Below are 21,046 nucleotides of genomic sequence, written 5' to 3' on the forward strand. Positions count from 1 at the left end.
CTAGCCTAGTATAAACCATAGTATACATCAAACTGCCTACCGCAAATGAGTAAGACACTTTGGACATTTTTTCTTTTTCTTTCTCACATGTAAGATATTATTTTGAACTAAGCCTGAAATGACTTACAAGTAGAGAACAAACTGCTTTAGCTTTACTTATATTGAATATTTCAAGAACCTTTTCAATATAGATGCCATGAGATAGCCAAATCTTTTCATTCTTCCTATCATGAAGAATCTTCATATTAAGTATTTGTTTTATCGATCTTAAGTTTTTCAAAGCAAAAGACTTAGCTCTCTTTTAAGCTTCTTAATTTTACCAACATCATGGCCAATAATCAGTATATCATCAATATATAGCAGAAGAATAATAAAATTATCATCTAAAAATTTTCTTATAAACACACAATGATCAGATGTGATTCTATTATACCCTTGGTTCATCATAAAGAAATCAAACTTGTATACTACTGTTTGGGTGTTTGTGTAAGTCCATATAAGCTTTTCTTAAGCTTGTACACTAGATTTTCTTTTCTCTTGACTTTGAAATATTTTGGTTGCTCTATGTAAATTTTTTCTTCTAAGTCACCGTAAAGAAATATAGTTTTCATATCAAGTTGCTCAAATTCAAAATTCAAGTGAGCAACTAAACCAAGAACAACTTGGATAGAGGACATTTTCACTATAGGAGAAAATATTTCTTCAAAGTCAATACCTTTTTTTTTATTGAATCTTTTTACAACTAGTCGTGTCTTGTATCTTTATTGTGAGCTATTATTTTCAGTCTTCAATTTGTAAACTCATTTATTTTTTAGAGTTTTCTTCCTTTTAGGCAACTTTACTAAGTCACGGTTCTGGTTCTTAAGCAAGAATCTTATCTCTTCTTGCATAATCTTAACACACTCATTCTTATGCTCATGTAGAATAGCTTCTTGGTAAGTTTCTAGCTCTCCCCCGTTAGTATGCATAACATACTCATGTAGAGAATATCTTGTAGATAGTTATTGCTCTCTTGTAGATTTCTTAATGGAATCTCAACTGGTGGTAGTGTAGCTTACTCAAATTATTCAGTTGGTTCAACATCATTAAATGTAGGAGCATCATCACTAACATTCTCACTATAAACTTCTTATTCATCTCCTCCATGATTATTATGAACTATAGATGGAGGGATTGGATCCAAACTCCAAGGAATATAAACAGAGGTTTTTGGCTTCTCAACACTATCACCATTATCAAACAATTGGTTTTCAAGAAATATAACATCTTTGCTTCTAATAATCTTCTTGTTCATTGGATTTCATAATCTATACTCAAACTCTTCATTATCATACTCTAAGAAAATACATGCTTTTGTCTTGTTATCAAGCTTGGATCTCTTATCTTTAGGAATATAAATAAATGTTTTGCACTCAAAGACTCCCAAGTGATCATAAGATATATATTTTCCTTTCTATACACTCTCTAGAACATCACCTTTCAGATATACTAATGAAGAAAGATTTATCATGTCAACTATATTTCTCATAGCTTCTCCCCAAAATGACTTAGGTAACTTGACATGAGAAAACATATACCTAATCATTTTTTCAATGGTTCTGTTTATTCTTTCTGCCACACCATTTTATTAAGGAGTTTTAGGAACTGTTTTCTTAAGCCTAATACTATGAAACTTATAATAATTCTCAAAATGACCCTTGTACTTGTCACCATCATCTACTTGAATATACTTTAGTTTTTTGTAGTATAAACATTAGTATGAATCAAATAAAAAACATTTGAACTTCTAAATAGCGGATAAGTATGAAAGATAACTCTATGTATTTTTTCAACTAAGTAATGATCACAATATTTAAGAGATGTACCTTATAACTCCAGTAAGAATTGCTTTCTAGCAAGAGTTTGAAGTCCCTTCATATGACTAAGTTTCTTATACCAAAGATTTATGCTTTCACTCTTTTGAATTGTATTAATCTCTCATTTATGTAGCTTAGCTTATATGACATAAAAAGAGTTTAGCTTCTTTCCTCTCGTCATAATTAGAGAACTTCTTGTGAACTTCCATTTGCTTTCACCAAAATAGTGTGTAAATATCTCGTCATCAAATCTACATGTAGATATCAAGTTAAGACGAATATCTAGAATATGTCTAATATTTTTTAGTATTATTTTGCTCCCAATACTGGTCTCAAATATCTCCAATACCCACAATCTTATATGTACCATCGTTTCCCATTTTGACATTACCAAGATTACTATATCTAAAGAAATCACTAAAAAAAATAGCATAAAATGAAGCATCAGAGTTCATTACCCAGTTACTATCTTGAGCTGCAAGACTGACATTTCTGTCATTACAAATAATAACGATATCACCTTTAGTAGCAATTGTATTTGTCTCTTTCTTATTTTTCATCCTTTCATTCTATTCTCACTTCCAAAACTTACACTCTTTCTTCATGTGACCTGGCCTATTGTAGTGGAAACAATTGATATATCTTTTAGACTTGAATTTTCTTCTATAACCATATGGATTTCTATTATGACTTTTTTTCACATCTTTCTTATTTTTTAATAACAAGTGCACAAGAAGAAGATTTTTCTTGTTCTTTCCTTTTAGCATCCTTATTTAGCAAACTGTCTTTAACTATGTCTATGGTTAGAGTCCCCTCTAGCGTGGAGTTATAAATTGTCACCATATACGTTTCTCAAATTTTCGATAAAAAATTGAGAATTAACAATTCTTGCATCTCATTATCTATATTCATTTTCATAACAACAAGCTTATTTGTAAGACTCTGAAATAGACTTATGTGCTCAACAATGCTACCACCATCTTTATAATTTAAATTGACAAACCTTCTAACGAGAGAAATTATATTTTCCACTATCCTTTTTTAAAGAGATTTTCTAACATTTGCCAAATAACATCAGCTCTGGTTTCATCAGAAATATGCTCATGCAAATTTATATACATCCATCTTCTAATATAGGTAATAACTTTTCTATGCATGAACATTCAATTTCTCAATTTTCATAGTAAAAGATTTTTTCTTTAACTTTGATGGGCTTATATAAATCTTTACAATAGAGCAAATCTTCCATCGTACGCCTCTAAGTGGAATAATTTGATAAGTTTAATTTAATTATATCGTCTAACTCTTCCATTTCAATCACATAAAGAAAAACTAGCACCAAACAACTTGATGCTTTGATATCACTTGTTGGAAAAAATTATTATAGCGAAATAATTCTTTTCTCTCTTTATATATCAAGATACCAATTTATTATCAAAAGTAAATATTAACTGACAGCATAAATAATATAACAATGAATCAATCATAAAGTGAGATGCTGAATTTTTATATGAAAAATTCAATATAGGAAAAACCATAGAATCATGGTCCACTTCAAACATCCATTATCACCAATAATGATAACATATTTACAATAAATCTTCCCCAAAATAACTAGAGAATCATAATAACATTAATAATATAAATCTTAGCTCAACAATTACATATCATCGTTATCATAGATAGATTTCATGAAAAGAAAATTTTAAATCTTACCAAGTGGATATAGTATAAATGAGAGGATGAATTATACATTGATACTATTAGGATTATAGAGCTCATTGCAAAGATTCTTTATATAAAATTTAGATCAAAACCGACGATGTTTAGCCATTTAATCGTCTAACAAAAACCTAAAAACATTTTTTTTTTTCTCTCCTCTTCCCTTTATTCTTTTTCTCTCTATTTTTTTTAATAAATTAAATTTGGACTGAATGCCTAAATCAAAATCAATAATAGCTTAATCAAAAGTAAGCTTCATATAAGCTTAATCAAAAGTAAGCTTCATATTTAAATATGGGCTGGACCAACAACAGCTTAATCAAAAGTAAGCTTTATATAAGAAGAATGTTAAGTCTTGTTCAAAGAAACAATACTCATCACAAGAAAGCTCATTATAAGTTTACTGAACATAAGCAAACAAAAGACTATGACATAGAGACGAATGATACAGTCATTAGAGGAAACAGATTAAGTAAAATAAATGTAAAATAAAATAACATTGGCTTGGATCTGAAGCAACATATTCTTGCTATGCATGAAAGTTTATCAGTAAGATGATATAACTATATGTAGTCTAAAAACTCATTTGCAATCGAATTTTTTATAATTATTAGATAATTTAATAAGTTTCTAAATACCATTCTATTCCATCGATTTTAATGCTTCTTTTATTGAAAGGTGATAACCTTTCAGAATTATTACTTTCTATAACTTATGAAAATGATAAGGGATCTTTTTTTATTCCTATATTATAATATTATTCTTATAGATAATACCACATAATCATGAGAAATGATAGAGCTTCTTAAGACTACCTATTGTGATTGTTCTATAAAATCATTAGTAGAGATATTATGTAAGGTTTCATCAATGCTATTTTGTTGTTCAGTGATTTGAGAAACAATAATCTCTCAAATAAAAAAATAATAAAAGAACATCAACCTGTATATTTTCTATATCAAAATTAATCTTTCAAGATTTCTAACTCTCACTAATTTTATCATTTTCTAAGAATCTTACATTAACAAATACTATTATCCTCATACTATAATAAATAATAAAATTTGTATCCCTTAAATTTCTTTGGATAACCAATAAAATATTTAGAAATAATTCTTGAATCTAATTTCTTTTCATATGAATTAAAAACTTTTATCTGTACATAACAATCCCAAAAATATAGACATCTCAAATTGAGTTTCCTACTAGTCCATAACTTATTACGGATCATATTCAATATATACATAGACTTAGATATAGAGAAATAACTCATCATACTCGCAGTCATGTCTATAAGAATATTATTTCATCTTTTAGCAATATTATTTTGCCAAGGTACACTTAGTTAGACATATTGAGCATAAATAAAAGGTTATAATTCTAATCTGACTTATTATATCTGACATAAAATTCATCACCCAGATATAATAATTTTAATTTTTTATTTAATTATTTCTTAACTTTATTTATGTACATCTTAAAATTAGTTTGAGACTTTTTATGTATTAGATTCATATAGTCATATCTTGATAGATCATTTATAAATGTGATGAAATATCTCTCTCCTTTAAAATAGAAAATATAAAGCAATCCACATATATCAATATGAATAATCTCAAGAAGTTTTCTACTTGTGTTTCTTTTACATGCTTAGTTTACTTTTTTTTAATGCAATATATATACACATCAAAATTAGTAAAGTCTAAATATTTTAAAATATTATTTTTTTATTAATCTTTCAAAAAAAAATTCAAAGATATGCCCTAGACATTTGTGCTATAAGATAAAAAATTTCTTATTATTGAAACTATATTTCAATCAGATATTTAATTATAGGGTCATTAATATCTTTAAAAACTCAAGATTCAAATTAATTATATACAAATCATCACACAAAATTTCAGAATCAATTTTTATTGAATCATATAATATATTAAGTTTATTATCACTAAAAGAAAGATAATATCCTAACTTATTAATTCTAGATAGAGAAACTAAATTTCTAGAGATAATCGAAATATAGCATGTGTCCGTAAGATATATTTGGTGACTCATGTCTTGGCGTAGGCGATAAGTTCCCACTACTATCGATTTCGCTTACAATTTGCCATAACGATGAATCTTTCATGCTCTTTTGATTTTTGGATTATAAGAAATCCTTACATATTATCGATAACATAAGTTGAAGCACCAGAATCAATTTATCAAGTATTAAAATAAACTTATATAATATTTGATTAGAAATATACAAAAGGTTAAGTTTATATTTTTTCGTTTCAAACTAAACATTGCGTTTAACATAATCCTTTTTTATATCTCTTTTATTACCATAAAGGAAGTACTCTACCATGAAGACCTTTTTTTTTATTAGTCTGCTTAGTATTTTATAAATTTATTTAGTGGATAACATTTCAACCTTTTTTTTTTACCAACTCCTTGAGTAGTAATTAAAATATTATAAAATTTTTTATCTTAACTTTAATTCTTTTTTAATGTATCCACTAGTCAGCTTATTTAAGTCTTATTTATCTTTATTTATATTATAGTAAATCTTGAATGAGCTAATCTAAGGAGGAAAAGAATTTAAAAAATCTACACGAGGAAAAACTCATCTTCATTCATGCCTAATACTTTAAGTTTTATAATCTTGTTAGTCATATTAAGGATATGATCTTGAATCCTTTGAGTGTAGTTTTACTTATCTTCGATAACCATATTAAGGATATGATCTTGAATCATTTAAGGATATGATATTGAAAGAACCGTGATCGGTTCTTTCAATAATGTATTAGCTAATGACTCGGCAATGTAGTTTTACTTATCTTCGATAACCCTCAAATATTTTTATGTACAAGTTGTAAGCGATAATGAAGTCTTAATATTTACGATTATCATTTTTATAAATATTAGGCGGAGCATATTAGATCTTTGCTAAGCATTTATTTTTATTAATTTATTTTATGATGCTTTCATTAGTGAGGTTTGTGGACCTTTTAACAAACAATGCTATGTTAAAATCTAATACACATAGTGTAAACTACATATGTTCTAACTAATCTGAATAATTTGAACTAGAGAGTACAAAAACACTAAAAGCATGAGAATATATAAAAGAAAATATATTATAAATATAAAATAGTATTAATATCTTGAGTTTCTAAAATATGATAAAATATTAAAATCATTCATATTTCATCTTAGGGTGAAATATTAATATATCTAGTATTTATTTAAATTTATTTATAAAGGATTGATGTCATTCTTGTGAAATAGTATTACTATCATTGGGTATATAATCATAAACTATAAAAATATCCAAAATAGTATTATTCGATTTCATTACATAATTATTCAAATAAATTCTCCTTTGAAATTATTTAAATCTCCTAATTATATATGTCATAATGAATATTAGTTTATTTTAATATCATTTAGGACTAAAATTTTAATATAATATTATAAGTCATTAGGTTGGGCCACTTTAACGATTATAAAACTAATATAATAATATAAAATATAATTTAAAATATCTTATAAATGATAAAATATTTATATAATTCGCATCCCATAAGCAATCATCTTATGTCACTTTCTTAACCACTAGTCAAATGAAATTTAGATATATATATATTACAAATAATATTTACAAAATTTTTATTAATTTAATTTATATAAAATAGTTTAATAATAAAAAAAATAATTATAGTAATTGCTAACATTAATCAACATAAAAGAAAACTTATATAATGATTATAATCATAATAAAATATAAATCATGCCTTTATATAAGAAATAAATATTATTTCATAATTTTAATAGCCTTATGTATTTAATAGCCACATAAATATCTAAGATAATAATTAAAATTTCTTAATAACATAAGCATTTAAACTTAATAATAATAAATTATGTCACATGAATAAAAATAAATTATATTTAATTTATTTTTTGTCATTTAATCTTGATAAAATATTTATCAAGTTTTACATAATTTTATTATTATTGAATTATGGTTGTTAAGATAATATTACCATAAATAATCAATTTTATGAGGGTAAAATAGGAATTTTATGACTAAGAGCATAAGTAAAAAATAATTAATTTTCAAAGGGTAAAATTATAATTTTGTTGGGACATATATTAGAAATATCTGATTTTGGAAGGGTAAAAATGTTAACAAAGGATATCGACTAGAATTAATTACTTTTGTAAGGGCAAAATTTACCTTTGCTAGGGTGGAAGTCTTAAGATCCTAATGTTTCACCCTTTCTCTAGCCATTGTTCGCACCACAGCTTGCTCGCGTCATTGTCGCTCCAATCTTTACTAATGGCAACCTTACATTTGCAACCAGACAAAGGCCAAAGATCATCATTAGTCCGAGAAAGCATCACCAATGTTTGCTACTATCAAAACCTAATAAGGAAGACCCCACTTGCTCGTTGTCGGCCCAAACACCACCACAACAAGACCCGCAACTTTTGGTATGCTTGCCATCGCGTGTTGTGCATCATCGTCTGCCATCACATAGCATTCGATCATCGATTGCCATTGGGCTATTGCATACAGTAATCATCGCCACCATGCTTCCGTTGTGTTGCTTGTGGCAGGGTCGATAACCATAGTAGGTCATCACCCTCTACTAGGCTGCCACATATAATAGCGATGACTTCATAGTATGTAACACTACCATCGCATCCCTACGGGTCTAGTGACCACAGTAGGCTACCGACCAATCATCGCACCTTAGATAATAACAAGCTACTATCCTTGGCATCATCAGTAGCATCATTATCGTGGACAACAAGCCACCCACGACCATCAACATAAACTGGACAAGAATCTTCCAACATGGCTTCACACGCATATGCGAGAGAACCTTGATTGCTCACAAGCAGATGACTAAGGTGAACGAGATAACAACTAGATCAATAACGCTCTTTCATAAGCGAAGGGTACATATAAACAAATTTAAATACTTTTGTGATATAAGGTATTTGAATTTAAGCATGACTCTAATACCAATTATAAGTATAAAATCATAATAATACTATTTATGAAATAAATTTAATAATAGAATATAAAATCAAATAAGCATTAATAAAAAAAATAGATGTGTGTATCTTTCAATATCATTCATAATACCTTTATTTGAATCGTAACGTGCACTTTGTAATTCGATTTGTAAAACTCAGCAACATCAATATGTAAATAGAACTAAACTTATCTTTTCATCTCTATTTATCCTTCATAGGATCATCATGAGTAATAAAATATAGATTAAAAAGAGACAAGAATAAATCTATAATCTCATGTATATTATCACATATATAGTCCCTAGAAGATCCTATATATTAATAGATGAGAGTAAAAAGTATAAGATAAATAATTAAGAGAAACCCTTCTAACATCTTGTAGGTATTAGTTGATAAGGAATTCACATAATCTAACACTAACACGATTAACAAAGTTATGATTTTTGACTAGTAAGAACTCAAATACATTTATTAATAAATCCCTGAGCGTTAACAAAGTTTTGATTTTTGACTAGCAGAGACTCGACTATATTTATTAACAAACCCCTAAGCAATAAACAACACTTCATAGTTGATTCCAATCAAACTAAACATTAGAAATATAGAATGACAGGAAAAAACAACAAATTCAACAAAGAGACACTAAACGAGAACCCTAGAATCGCAAAGGACAATATAGCGAGTAGCAAAGGAAAAAGAAACGAGTAAGTGACAGAGCAATTAAAAAAAGTACTTGGAGAGATGAGCTAGGGCACGCTAAATGTGCTTAGAAAAAACTGGATGACCTTCGAATGCCTCTAGAATGGACAGAAGCAACAAGGAGTTGTACTGTCAAGCACACTAGGGTTTTCCGTCGGTGTGGACGGGAGGGAGAGGAGTAGGAGGTGATTGCCATTGGTGACTTGCTTTTGGCACTTGCAAGTGGTATTTTATGGTTACAACAATTATAACAAATATGATAATTAATTAAAAATACTTTTCTTATTTTGCAAAAATAACTAATAATATTAATTTCTTCAAAGTATTAGATGCTTTGCAGGTGATATCTTTATATGAAGATCCTCTTAAACTAATCATGATTGATTAAGAGACAATTAATTAACACAGAATAACTCTACCTTTAATTTTTTTTATTATTTTACACAACTACAATAAAAAAAATATTAATGTTAAATTTAATGAAATTTAATTGTACATTTGTACAATTTCAAAGGCTCTCCATTTTTAAAATTTTCAAACACCTTCTTTTTTTAATACTTGAAATATATTATTTTTTCATCCCTTTCTATTAGTCGGTGAATCGATCAAGTTATATTATTTTTATATTATGGTATAGTGTTTTTATAAATACTAAAAAAAAATACAACATAATATTTTTATATAAATTTTGTAATATTTTTTACATAATGTTACTATGTTATAATATTTTCAACAATACTAAAAGAATATAACATAATATAATATTTTATACTATATTATATTATTTTTGGTATTGTTAAAAATATTGTAATGTGGTGTAAAAATATTATAAAACTTTGGTATTGTTAAAAATATTTTCAACAATACTAAAGGAAATGAGTGTTGCTCGGAAAAAAATAAAAAAAATCGAGTATTTGTCCAATTTAATTGATTTTTTTTTCGAAAAAATAAAAATAAAAACTCCCCCAAAAGGCTACTAATTACCAACAGTTGTATCTTTCCTGCTCTCTCTCTCTCTCTCTCTCTAGCTCACCTTCCTGCTATTGATCTGCCTATCTTCTCTCTCTCTCTCTCTCTCTCTCTCTCTCTCTCTCCGGCACTCAGTCCTTCGCCATCTTGAACCCGCTCATGTGTTTTCTACCCCCACCCAATCCGCTCCCATGCCGCCTTCTTCCATCTGCCAAGAGCCCACCAATCTCCACGACCTCTGCTGCCTCCTCCCCTTCGATTCCCTCGTCGCTCGATTCCCGTTCTTCCCCATCGCTTCCTCCTCCGTTCCCTTGAACTCCACCTACCTCTACCGCCGCTCGCCCTCCCTCGCCGCGCTTCCCGGAAGAGCGTCGTCGTCTCTGTCTTCAAAGCTCAACCGTCTCTGGAGCGAGTTCAATCGGTTCTCGCGGATCCACTGCGAGCGTCGTGCCTCGATTGGGTTCGCCTCCCTCGGCGTCTCCGGCGGTGAGATTCGGCTGGATGATGAGGGCCCCAGCGTGGTCGAGGAGGACGGGGCGCCCGTCAATGGCGTGGTGGAGTGCGAGAGGTCGAAGAAAGTTCTCATCTTGATGAGCGACACTGGCGGCGGGCATAGGGCGTCGGCCGAGGCCATTAAGGCCGCTTTCAATCAAGAGTTCGGAGAAGAGTACCAGGTGAGGTTTCTTGTGGTGATTGATGTCTTGTCTTCTGACCTTCGTGTGTTTCGAATTCTGTACATGGCGTGCTGATGTAGGTGTTTGTGACGGATCTGTGGACCGACCACACACCCTGGCCGTTCAATCAACTGCCTAGGAGCTATAACTTTTTGGTGAAGCACGGTGCTTTGTGGAAAATGACATACTATGGATCCGCCCCTCGCTTGGTGCATCAACCACATTTTGCAGCAACTTCAACGTTAATAGCTCGGTAAGAATGTTTCTTTATTTTCTTCCATATCCTTGTTTTTTTTTTTTAATTCTAGAAAGAATTTGTGATGGCCAGTGCACTTGGTGACTACTGAACTCTGAAGAGGGTATCATGCAGAAGTGAAGATTTTCTCTGACACACAACAGTGATGATGATAAATGGATGATCCTTTAAAATGAACTTATGAAATGTGTGATGTAGTTTAAGATATGAAAGAATAAGGAAAAGCAATCATGGAAAAGAAAATTCAGTGCACTGTTTTCTTTGGTTGATCTTTTGGGGTTAAAAACATGAAATCACACTATATAATCAATTCATTGAAAAGAAAGGTCTGATCAATCAACGATGATGTGTGTGGCGTGCATTATGTTCTAGTTTTCAGATTGCTTTAAGGTTATATACTACCTTCGTTCCTATGCTACTTACTGCAGTTTGACAGTCTGGGTCTTACGATGATATCCTGATTCTGGTCCAAAAGACTCAGTGTATAAAGTGCTTAAAAAGTTATACATATTTGGTTACTTAGGCTCTAAAGTTTCTAGAATAGCATTCATGAATAACAGATACCAATAAGTGATGTTTCTATATTTTGGGTCCATGTGGAAAAAATAGCACAAGGAGATGGATAACATCTAGATGTCAGGCAACATGGTTACTTGTAGTGAATTAGGAGTTCAGAATTGCCTAAGTAGATTTTATGGGGTTTTATGTTTTGGTGTAAAAATGTGACAAAAGAATGTTAGAATAAGTTATCCTGAATCTGTCTTTATTTTTCCCAACAATTACTTATTAACTACTTTGCAAAGAAAATTGTTCTTAAGCTGGCTTCCAAAACTCTCGTGATTTGAAAATATTAATCTGAATCCTTTGCAACCCAGGTGACTAGGCTTGAATCATTGAAATAGCCTCTCTTCGGAGACAAGGCTGCTTTCATTGGCCCTTATAGACCTCATTGAGGGAGCCTCATACACTGGTCCATCCCTTTTTTTCTTTTGTACAATTGAAAGTAGTCCAATCACTTTCATTTGTCTCTCCTTTGTATCATCTAGAGTATGTGGTTCTTTGTTCCCAGCTGAAGAAGACTAGGCTTGAATCATGGAAATAGCCTCTCTTCGGAGACAGGGCTGCTTTCGTTGACCCTTCTAGACCTCAGTGAGGGAGCCTCATGCACTGGTCCATCCAATTTTTTTTTCTTACAATTGAAAATAGTCCAATCACTTTCATTTGTCTCTCGTAGTATCATCTAGAGCATGTGGTTCTTTGTTCCCAGATGAAGATGCCCAGGATCATTTGGGTCATAATATCATCTGCTAGGTGCTTGTAGATATATGGTTTAGAAACAATACTTGGATTAAGATTGAAAGTAACAGCTTCAATCTCCATTGTGTATATGCTGTGTATCTGCTTACATCTAGTTAAAGAGAGAACATTTCAAAAAGCAATAGCTTTTGTTAAGTAATATATAAATAATGTTGTGGCTTTTCTTTTTCTTTTGTATTAATCAAATAGGATTTTGGAATTGAATCATAAGAATGTATCTTCAGTTATTACTACCTGAAGCCTTAATTTAGTCCTGAGAATCCTGCTATTAGTGCCAAAGAAGTACTGTAATCATCAAGCAAGGCTAAAATCTGTGTCTATTATAGCTAATTTTATCTGCAAATTGAGACGGTGCATAATTTCTATGGGAGAATTACATGGTTTATCTGAGATCATTTATGAATCATGTGAACATGAGAACAATGTCATCGTATTTGCTGTTAAACATAAAATTTGATATTTTCGTTACTAATATCCTGCCAAGATCACATGGCAATAAGTTCTTAATTTTTTTATTAACAACAAGTGGAGAGCCTTTTTTTATCTCAGTCGAATCAATGGTATTGCTATTATTTTGCAGAGGGTTGAGACTATCATATACAAATTTATGACCTAATTAGTTTGGCCATACTTAGGTTGGTATAACACTTACAAGACCTTTTGATCATGATCTTCCACTCAGGTTTATTTTTATTTTTATTTTTATTTTTTGCTTATAACCTGATCTTTTTGGTTTATAAGTGCAGAGAAGTTGCAAAAGGGTTAATGAAGTACCAGCCTGATATTATTATTAGTGTTCATCCACTAATGCAACATGTCCCTCTTCGAATCCTAAGGGCGAAAGGTCTGTTGAAGAAGATCATCTTTACTACAGTTGTGACAGATCTGAGCACATGCCATCCAACATGGTAAGCTTACTTTATAACATTAGTTAACATCATTAGTTTGCTTTCTGTTTATGTCCACAATCCATGATAATATTAGTCTTCTCTTACTTCCTGATTTGATCATGCCCTTTTCTTATTTGGTGTGTTTGTAGGTTCCATAGACTTGTTGTTAGCATAACTAATGACATCTTCTCGCTGTTGCTGTTGTTGATTTTAGGTTCCATAGGCTCGTAACAAGATGCTATTGCCCTTCTACTGAGGTGGCAAAGAGGGCATTAAAAGCTGGTTTGCAGCCTTCACAGATCAAGGTCTATGGCCTTCCAGTGCGTCCTTCTTTTGTTAAACCAGTTCGACCAAAGGTAGTCAATTTTCTACCGAAGCATTAAATTTCATTAACCAGTCTTCCTTCTCGAAGTGTTATTATAATTAATCTCCTAATGCTTTGATTTATTTGCTAATAATGTCTCTTCTCTTCCTAATTCGCAACAGGTGGAATTAAGAAGGGATTTAGGGATGGATGAGGATTTACCTGCTGTTTTGTTGATGGGCGGCGGGGAAGGAATGGGTCCTATTGAGGCTACTGCTCGGGCACTGGGTGATTCATTGTACAGTGAGAATCTTGGAGAACCTATAGGTCAGATCCTGATAATTTGTGGCCGAAACAGAAAACTTGCCAACAGATTGCAGTCAATTGACTGGAAAGTTCCTGTGCAGGTATTTAATCTCTCTTTAACTGGTGGTTGTAATACTTAGCTTAATAGTGAATTTTCTTTTATTACAATTTCCTTTTGTTGATTAGGTTATGCTGAAGTAGTTTTCAATAGTACTGATTTGTTGTCTTAACTATGGCCAGCTTAAATTAATATTCTGAACCACAAGAGTGATCCTTGAGATTTGCTTGAAAGTATTTTTCATTTATGTTTTGTCCAGAGGTAGCATAAGTTAATTTTTGAAGTATGAGAGTGGTCTTCAGAATTGACCAACCATATTGGGGTCTTCGAAGGTCAGTCATTATTTAGTTGGTTCCATAGCACGAGGTCCATTCACCCATATGTCTTTGTGAAATCTGCTAGGTTAATCAGAGTTTTGGTAACCATCAATCTTATCCAAATCAAAATTGGAGAAACCTGATCAGTCCTTGTGGAATCTGTACTAGATTTCACCACAGGGTTCATCAAGGCTAGGTTCTCCTGATAGAACACGATTGGTGGATCTCGGCTGAAATCTTGATTGTCAGTTGAGCTGATTTTATGTCATTGTAACATATGTAGACTGAGATTGGACATTGCTGAATTTCGGCTGAAATCTGGGTTTTCAATTGGGTTGTTTTAATATTGATTGTAACATTTATAGACTGAATTCACTGTGTTTCTGATTCCTATCATTTATCTTCCTGTCCTCTTCACTCCTTTCTCTCCCTTACGAAACAGAAGGTCAAAACCAATTTGTGCTCAATGTGAGTGGATAATTTTTATGGATTTAAGAAGGCTTTCTTATTATGGGTTTGAGATCCATCAGGTCTCAAGTCCTCACTCAGAGATAATTTTCCCTTTAATTTGAGGTTTAGGTTTAAAGCAACACAGCATGTATTCTTCTTATTCCTTTTTTTCTACTATGGTAGGTACTTTTGTTGTAAGAAATACCTCTTATATCCTCTTTGAGTGCCATTTGATCAATCTGAGCTCTTTGGACTTGTATGAGAATTCAGTCATGCCAATGATGTATATATATAGCTTCATTTTAGTTGAAATCTAGATGTGATATAGCATTATGATCTAGATGTGATATAGCATTATGATCAGGTCACAGTTTATAATTGGTAGATGATTCTTTTAGGCCACTATGTGACAATGACAATTTTAATTGCAGTACTCTGGCAACTAAATTTTTAAATAATTATTATCAAATGACATTATTACATATCAAAAGATAGCCTATAAAAAAAGAAGGCCTATAGATTCATCAGTTAGGAATGCAAGTCAATTCGATGGAATTGTCATGAGAGGAAGAAAACCAAAATGACTTTGAGAAAAGACATGATTATATTATGAGATTTCTGAGAGCTTACTTGGTGCAACCCCAAGTGGCTGAGATCATAGGCTCTTTGTTATTATCTTTGTAGATAATGCTTTAAACATTGCCTGTGAGGCAATAACTTGGATTATGTTGTCTTCTTTTAATTTAAATGCTTCAGATGCTTTTGGCATTCTAAGTGTACAATTTCTGTAGTGTTTACTTGGAACTTAATCAAATGCTAACTTTGTGTGATTACTATGTCCGCTATAATTCATCCACTATAATTCATTCTCATCATCTATGAACTCTCTTGAATTTCCAGGTAAAAGGTTTTGTTACTAAGATGGAAGAATGCATGGGTTCTTGTGACTGCATAATTACCAAAGTAAGTTTTCTGCGACTTTATTATTTTTAATCTCTGGCTTACATTCCTGAAGGACAAATATAACGAGTTTCATGTTCTATAGGCAGGACCAGGTACTATTGCGGAAGCAATGATCCGTGGTCTTCCTATTATTCTGAATGACTATATTGCTGGGCAGGTAAGTCTACTTGGCTTCTGTAGGTTTACTGCCTTTTCAGTGAATTATGTTAGATTACACAGGGATTACAAAGCACCAGCACATGAAATGGTCTGTGCAAATGTTTCTGTCTCACCATTTTCTTTTTGTTTAATGTGAGTTTAACCATGGTGAAAACTTTGTAGGCTTTACTTGTCAATAAACATTCTTAAATACAGTGATAAAAGCTTCTTCGGTCATTCATAAAAGAAATTCCCCAGGATCTTTCCTTGGTTTTTCTTTTAATGATTAGTGTCTTGGAGTGAGATCTGACTTAAATTTATGTGAAATTTTGATCCACTATTTTGAATCTTACCACCACCACACATTTCTGCCAGCAGTGGTACATGTTGCTGACCTGGCATGGTTAACTGCCATGCTGACTTCTGGGGTATCTGAAAGAAAACTCAGATCACTTAAACTGGCTTGATTACCTGGTGATCATTCCTGTCTCCACCCTCCTATCCTCTTCTTTGCCCTCCATTCAGTGTTTCTGTCCTCCCCATTGATGAAAAGTGGGCTGTTGAGGTCTGAGGCAGTGAGTGGAGGTACAATTTTGTTAAGCTATAAGCCCAAGGATCAGAATTCCCTATCAATTTTAAACTTTAGATCTTACCAAACTGGTTGACAGCACAAGGCTCCCTATGTAATGAGGACATAATTGAACATCAATCAGATCCACAAATCTTTAGTTTGTGATGTATATGTTGCTTGCAATGACTTAATGACCCTTCTCTTGAAATCGTGTATTGTAATACCTAATAAATTCAGCAACTAAGTCATCATATGTTTGCACAACAGGAAGTTGGTAATGTTCCTTTTGTTGTGGACAACGGATGTGGAAAGTTCTCAAAATCACCAAAAGAGATTGCAAAGATAGTCGCCGAGTGGTTTGGTCCGAAGTCTGATGAGTTCAGAGCCATGTCTCAGAATGCTCTAAAGCTTGCACGTCCAGATGCGGTCTTTAAGATTGTTCATGATCTTCACGAGTTGGTCAGAGAAAGAAGTCTTGTACCACAGTACTCTTGTGCAGCTTGACTTCAGTATCAATCTCTGCCGATCCTTTGCTTCGATATAGTTGACTAGATCAATGTTTGTGATTTGTAGCAATGTGTTCAATTTTTTTCAGTGTTTGTATCTGAGATGGAGGAAATTGGTTCATAATGTCCAGTTGTAATGCCCACTGGTGGACATTCAAATCTGAAGAGTAAACTCTGATGCCTAACTGTGCATATTAAGCATAAACACTGTATGTCGGATGTCATTTGAGAACTTACAAGCATTATATCCTATCTTATACATATATATGTATGAGGGAAAGATATATGGAATCAATCCTTAAGTTCATCTTCTTCCAGGAGTGAGAGATGCTGACGGGCGATGACACGAATATTGAAGCGAGAGGAGAAGATGGCATGTCGGCACGAGTCTGGAAACGTCAGGAAGGAAATCTAAGGCTGGATGGCACAAACCATGAAGCGTGAGGAGACGATTGGAAGGTACGAAACTTGAAGCATGAGGAGATGATGATGTTATAACATGAATCTTGAAGTTGGGGGAGATGATGGAAGGACACAAATATTTGCTTTAGTTTTTAAATAGACATAATGTTTTGATAGAGGTGTCAAAAGCACTATAAACCTATTCAAAAACACTGGAACCAGCATGAATTCTCTTTATTTAGTTGTTTTTGTTGATAATTACTTGAGATAAGATCATGATGTGTATTGTCTTTTCTTTTTTTTTTCCTGAAAACTACCACAACTAGTTCACTCTAGTTGAGCGTATACTGTAGTAGATTATTCTTGGTAAAGAACTGGATGGGCTCCAATTGAAGGTACGATTGGATAGGATGAGCACCTTTTATCCTCTGGTTCTTTCTTAAATTGATGGTGGTGGTGATTTTTTTTTTCTTTTGTATGATTAATATATGTGGAGACAAGCCAAGGCTTGGATGGTCCACATTTTCTTAGGCCATCGGTTTATGACAATTGGACTTTGGCAAATTGGAGTTTCTTTCATCTCCTCTTTTCTCCATTCGATTGTTGTTATTGTTGTTGTTGATGATGTTGTTTTACAGAGTTATTAGATGATGATAATATTATATGTTTTGCAGTGTCATTTACTATAGTTTCATTGAGTTCAGTCGTGCTTATCTTCTTCTCTTTCAGTTCATTCAAAACCATCCACTCTTTTCACTTACCCATGACTTTTTTTGTCGAGGTTAGGAGGTTAGAATGATGGATATCAATGAGCGTTTCTGTGCATCCTTTTCTTTCGTAGAGCAAACACTAAGAATGCAGCTTGGATGTCTAGAAAATTAATGTTCATCCACTTGCAGAGAGTGATTTGCCAGAGGAGAATTGTAACAAGTAAGATGTAGACATGCTTAAACTAAGTCTTTGAAATGTATATTGTTTTCGAGTTGCAAGTTGTGGCAGATGCATGCTTTTTAATTAGCTTCATGATATGCTCACCTGATCTATTTTCTCTGCTCATAGTTTCTTTATCATAGGGTGGCACAAAAGTAGTTGCGTCCAATCTATCATGTCTTACACTAAACAAAAGTAGTTATGTCTAATCTATCATGTCAGGAAACATTTTAATAGAAAATATTCATCTAATCATTTGTGATTTGAGAAATATTTTTTTTTAAGAATGTTTTACCTTATTCCTTTTTTGTTATTTTGATAAAAATATCTCTTCTCCACCACCTTCATCCTTGATCGTCGATCGTCGCTAGCAATGTTGTTGTTATCTCTACCCTACTACTACAAGGCAATGTCATCTAACCTTTTCTAACGCCTTCTTCATTCTTCTTTTTCCACTCATCTTTCCCTTCCATCCTTTTCGCTTGTCTTTTCTCATCATTTTTTTTCTATCTCCTCTCATAATGATCAGATCGAGAAGGGCAGAAGATGAGAAAAGAGGGGAGAGGAGGGAAAGAGGCGATTAGAAAGGATGGGTGGAGAGGAGAGAGAAGGGAGAGGGAGGAGAAAGAAGAAGAAAGAAGGTAAAGGGAGGAGAGAAAAAAGACGACGGAAAAAGGGCAAGCGACATTGCCTCATGATGTGATGAAGGTGATAGCTACGAAGGGTGGCGACGACGACACTAGCAATGGTTGAGGACGAGGGTGGTGATAAAGAGATATTTTCAAGTGATGAAAAAGGGATATCATCGTGTAAAAACCAATATGAGGGGATTAATAGTAAGAACTTTTTTATATAAAATATATTTTTAAATCACTTACGGGAGGGAGGAAGGCTTAATAGTAAGGATTTTTTATATAAAATATTATTTTTAAATCATAAATAATTATGGAGTCTTAATCATAAATAGTATATTTTTTTTTTCTCGTTCTTCAAACTTTATACTACATTTTAGCCTTCAACTTAGGTAACAAAAAGGTTGAACACTGATCTGCCACCGTAGGCATCTCAAGAGTTCGAGGATCTCAGAAAATTAGAGCTCTCCACTTCAACACTTTAGCTCTATATCTTGATAGACCGGTAGCTTTGCTCTTCGACACCTCGGGTCAAATAAACTTCAGATTTGGATCAATCATTCCTAACATCTCACTTAATAGACAATCAATAATAATTTTAATCGGATGATCAGTAATTTCAAACTATATTAACCCCTAATTTCTCCTCTCATCTATGAGTTAGATTAGAGGTAGTATGTGAAACTGAACCCAAGCATAAATTACAAACGTGTATATATATATATATATATATATATATATATATATATATATATATATAGCATAAGATAAAATAAGTAGTTGGGTAAGAAATATGATCCATGTCTTCTATCCAAAAGGGAAACCAAAATAAGTAATAATTGACCTGAACCCAAGGCTACTGGTATTTCAAATATTTTCCTCATTTGTTAGTGTACTTTCCCATATTTCAAATATTAATTATCATTGATAATTAATAGAAAAAAATAAATCTGACATCAACTCTCTAACTTATTGACTCTTCTATATGTTTTATAATCTCGATCTATTTTGGTATCATGATGAGATTTTGATTGGATAATAATTCAGCCCAAAAACTTAAACTAATAGAAAACGAGATGCACGATATATGGTATATTGAACTTTGACAATATATTCATGAGAAAAAAAAAAAGTAGAAATGTTTCTATAAATTTTCTAGCTCACCAGTAACTGTACCTCCATTTTTATGGCAGGAATGGTCATTTGAGGGGAGTAGCTTCGCATAATATCCCAAAGTCATATCACCAAGTGGTGTCATAACATATGCTGCCCAACAGCTGATGATTTTGACCAATGAGAGAAACCTAGTGATTCAAATGATGACAGCATTCATCTCACAAGAATACCATCCATTGTTTGAAAAGGACAGTTGAACTAGTTCTTGTATTGATTATTGGAATGTGAAGGGTGTAGGACAAGAAAAAGAATGAAAAGAATTCAAAGCTGATCTTTACAACACAGAGGAGTTACTATTTGATAATGACAAAGTTCAACCAGCTTTTGTTTTGATTTTTTGGAATATAATGTGTGGCACAAACAAAATATACCATCCATAAATTCTGTCTGATACTACTAACAAGAGCACTTAATTATAGGATAGCCATACTAATTGTTTTCCTTATATACTTCATTGGTGATGTAACAAAACCAAGTTTCGAAGAAATAACAGTGTTGCTGCCTTGTGAAGTTGGCTTGTTTTGAATTGGATAGAACTGTCTGCTTTGTTAATTATGAAAACTAATTGCTTTGTTTAACTAGAATGGCAAAAATCTATCCAAATTCTGACCTAGCCTCCAGTCTCCAGAAGCAAACGGTGAGAATTGGCAAATCTCTTCTGGAAGCCAACCAAGTTTTAGTTCTCCATTCTGCCTAATCTAAAACCTTGGAACATGACAACTTAACATCACAATCAACAGACATAATCCTTTGGATAACTACAGTTTCTTAATCCACATCTTCTGCAACCATGGTACCTACAGGGACTTTGCAAGAACAAACATCAAACTGATCTTCATGAATGCTCCCATCTATATTTCATAAGTTGCCTTGCTT

At 32.2% G+C, this 21,046-nt stretch overlaps 1 protein-coding gene across 3 annotated transcripts; it reads left to right on the forward strand.

The window, feature by feature from the left end:
• Positions 1 to 10,323: 10,323 nt before the first annotated feature.
• On the forward strand, positions 10,324 to 17,673 carry LOC103985478 (probable monogalactosyldiacylglycerol synthase 1, chloroplastic). Of its 3 annotated transcripts, XM_009403181.3 has the most exons (9): positions 10,324 to 10,954; positions 11,035 to 11,207; positions 13,274 to 13,435; positions 13,632 to 13,773; positions 13,904 to 14,128; positions 15,753 to 15,815; positions 15,898 to 15,972; positions 16,792 to 17,033; positions 17,120 to 17,235. In XM_009403181.3, exons 1-8 carry the CDS (start codon positions 10,472 to 10,474, stop codon positions 17,026 to 17,028), a joined length of 1,560 nt encoding a protein of 519 aa, XP_009401456.2. In that variant the 5' UTR covers positions 10,324 to 10,471; the 3' UTR covers positions 17,029 to 17,033; positions 17,120 to 17,235. The 3 variants fall into 3 exon arrangements, with proteins under 3 accessions (XP_009401456.2, XP_009401460.2, XP_009401455.2); XM_009403185.3 differs by lacking the exons at positions 16,792 to 17,033; positions 17,120 to 17,235 and adding an exon at positions 17,349 to 17,673; XM_009403180.3 differs by having other exon boundaries at positions 16,792 to 17,235.
• Positions 17,674 to 21,046: the final 3,373 nt, after the last annotated feature.

The sequence above is a fragment of the Musa acuminata genome, chromosome BXJ2-5, assembly GCF_036884655.1.
Source record: "Musa acuminata AAA Group cultivar baxijiao chromosome BXJ2-5, Cavendish_Baxijiao_AAA, whole genome shotgun sequence".
Classification (NCBI taxonomy): Eukaryota; Viridiplantae; Streptophyta; class Magnoliopsida; order Zingiberales; family Musaceae; genus Musa; species Musa acuminata.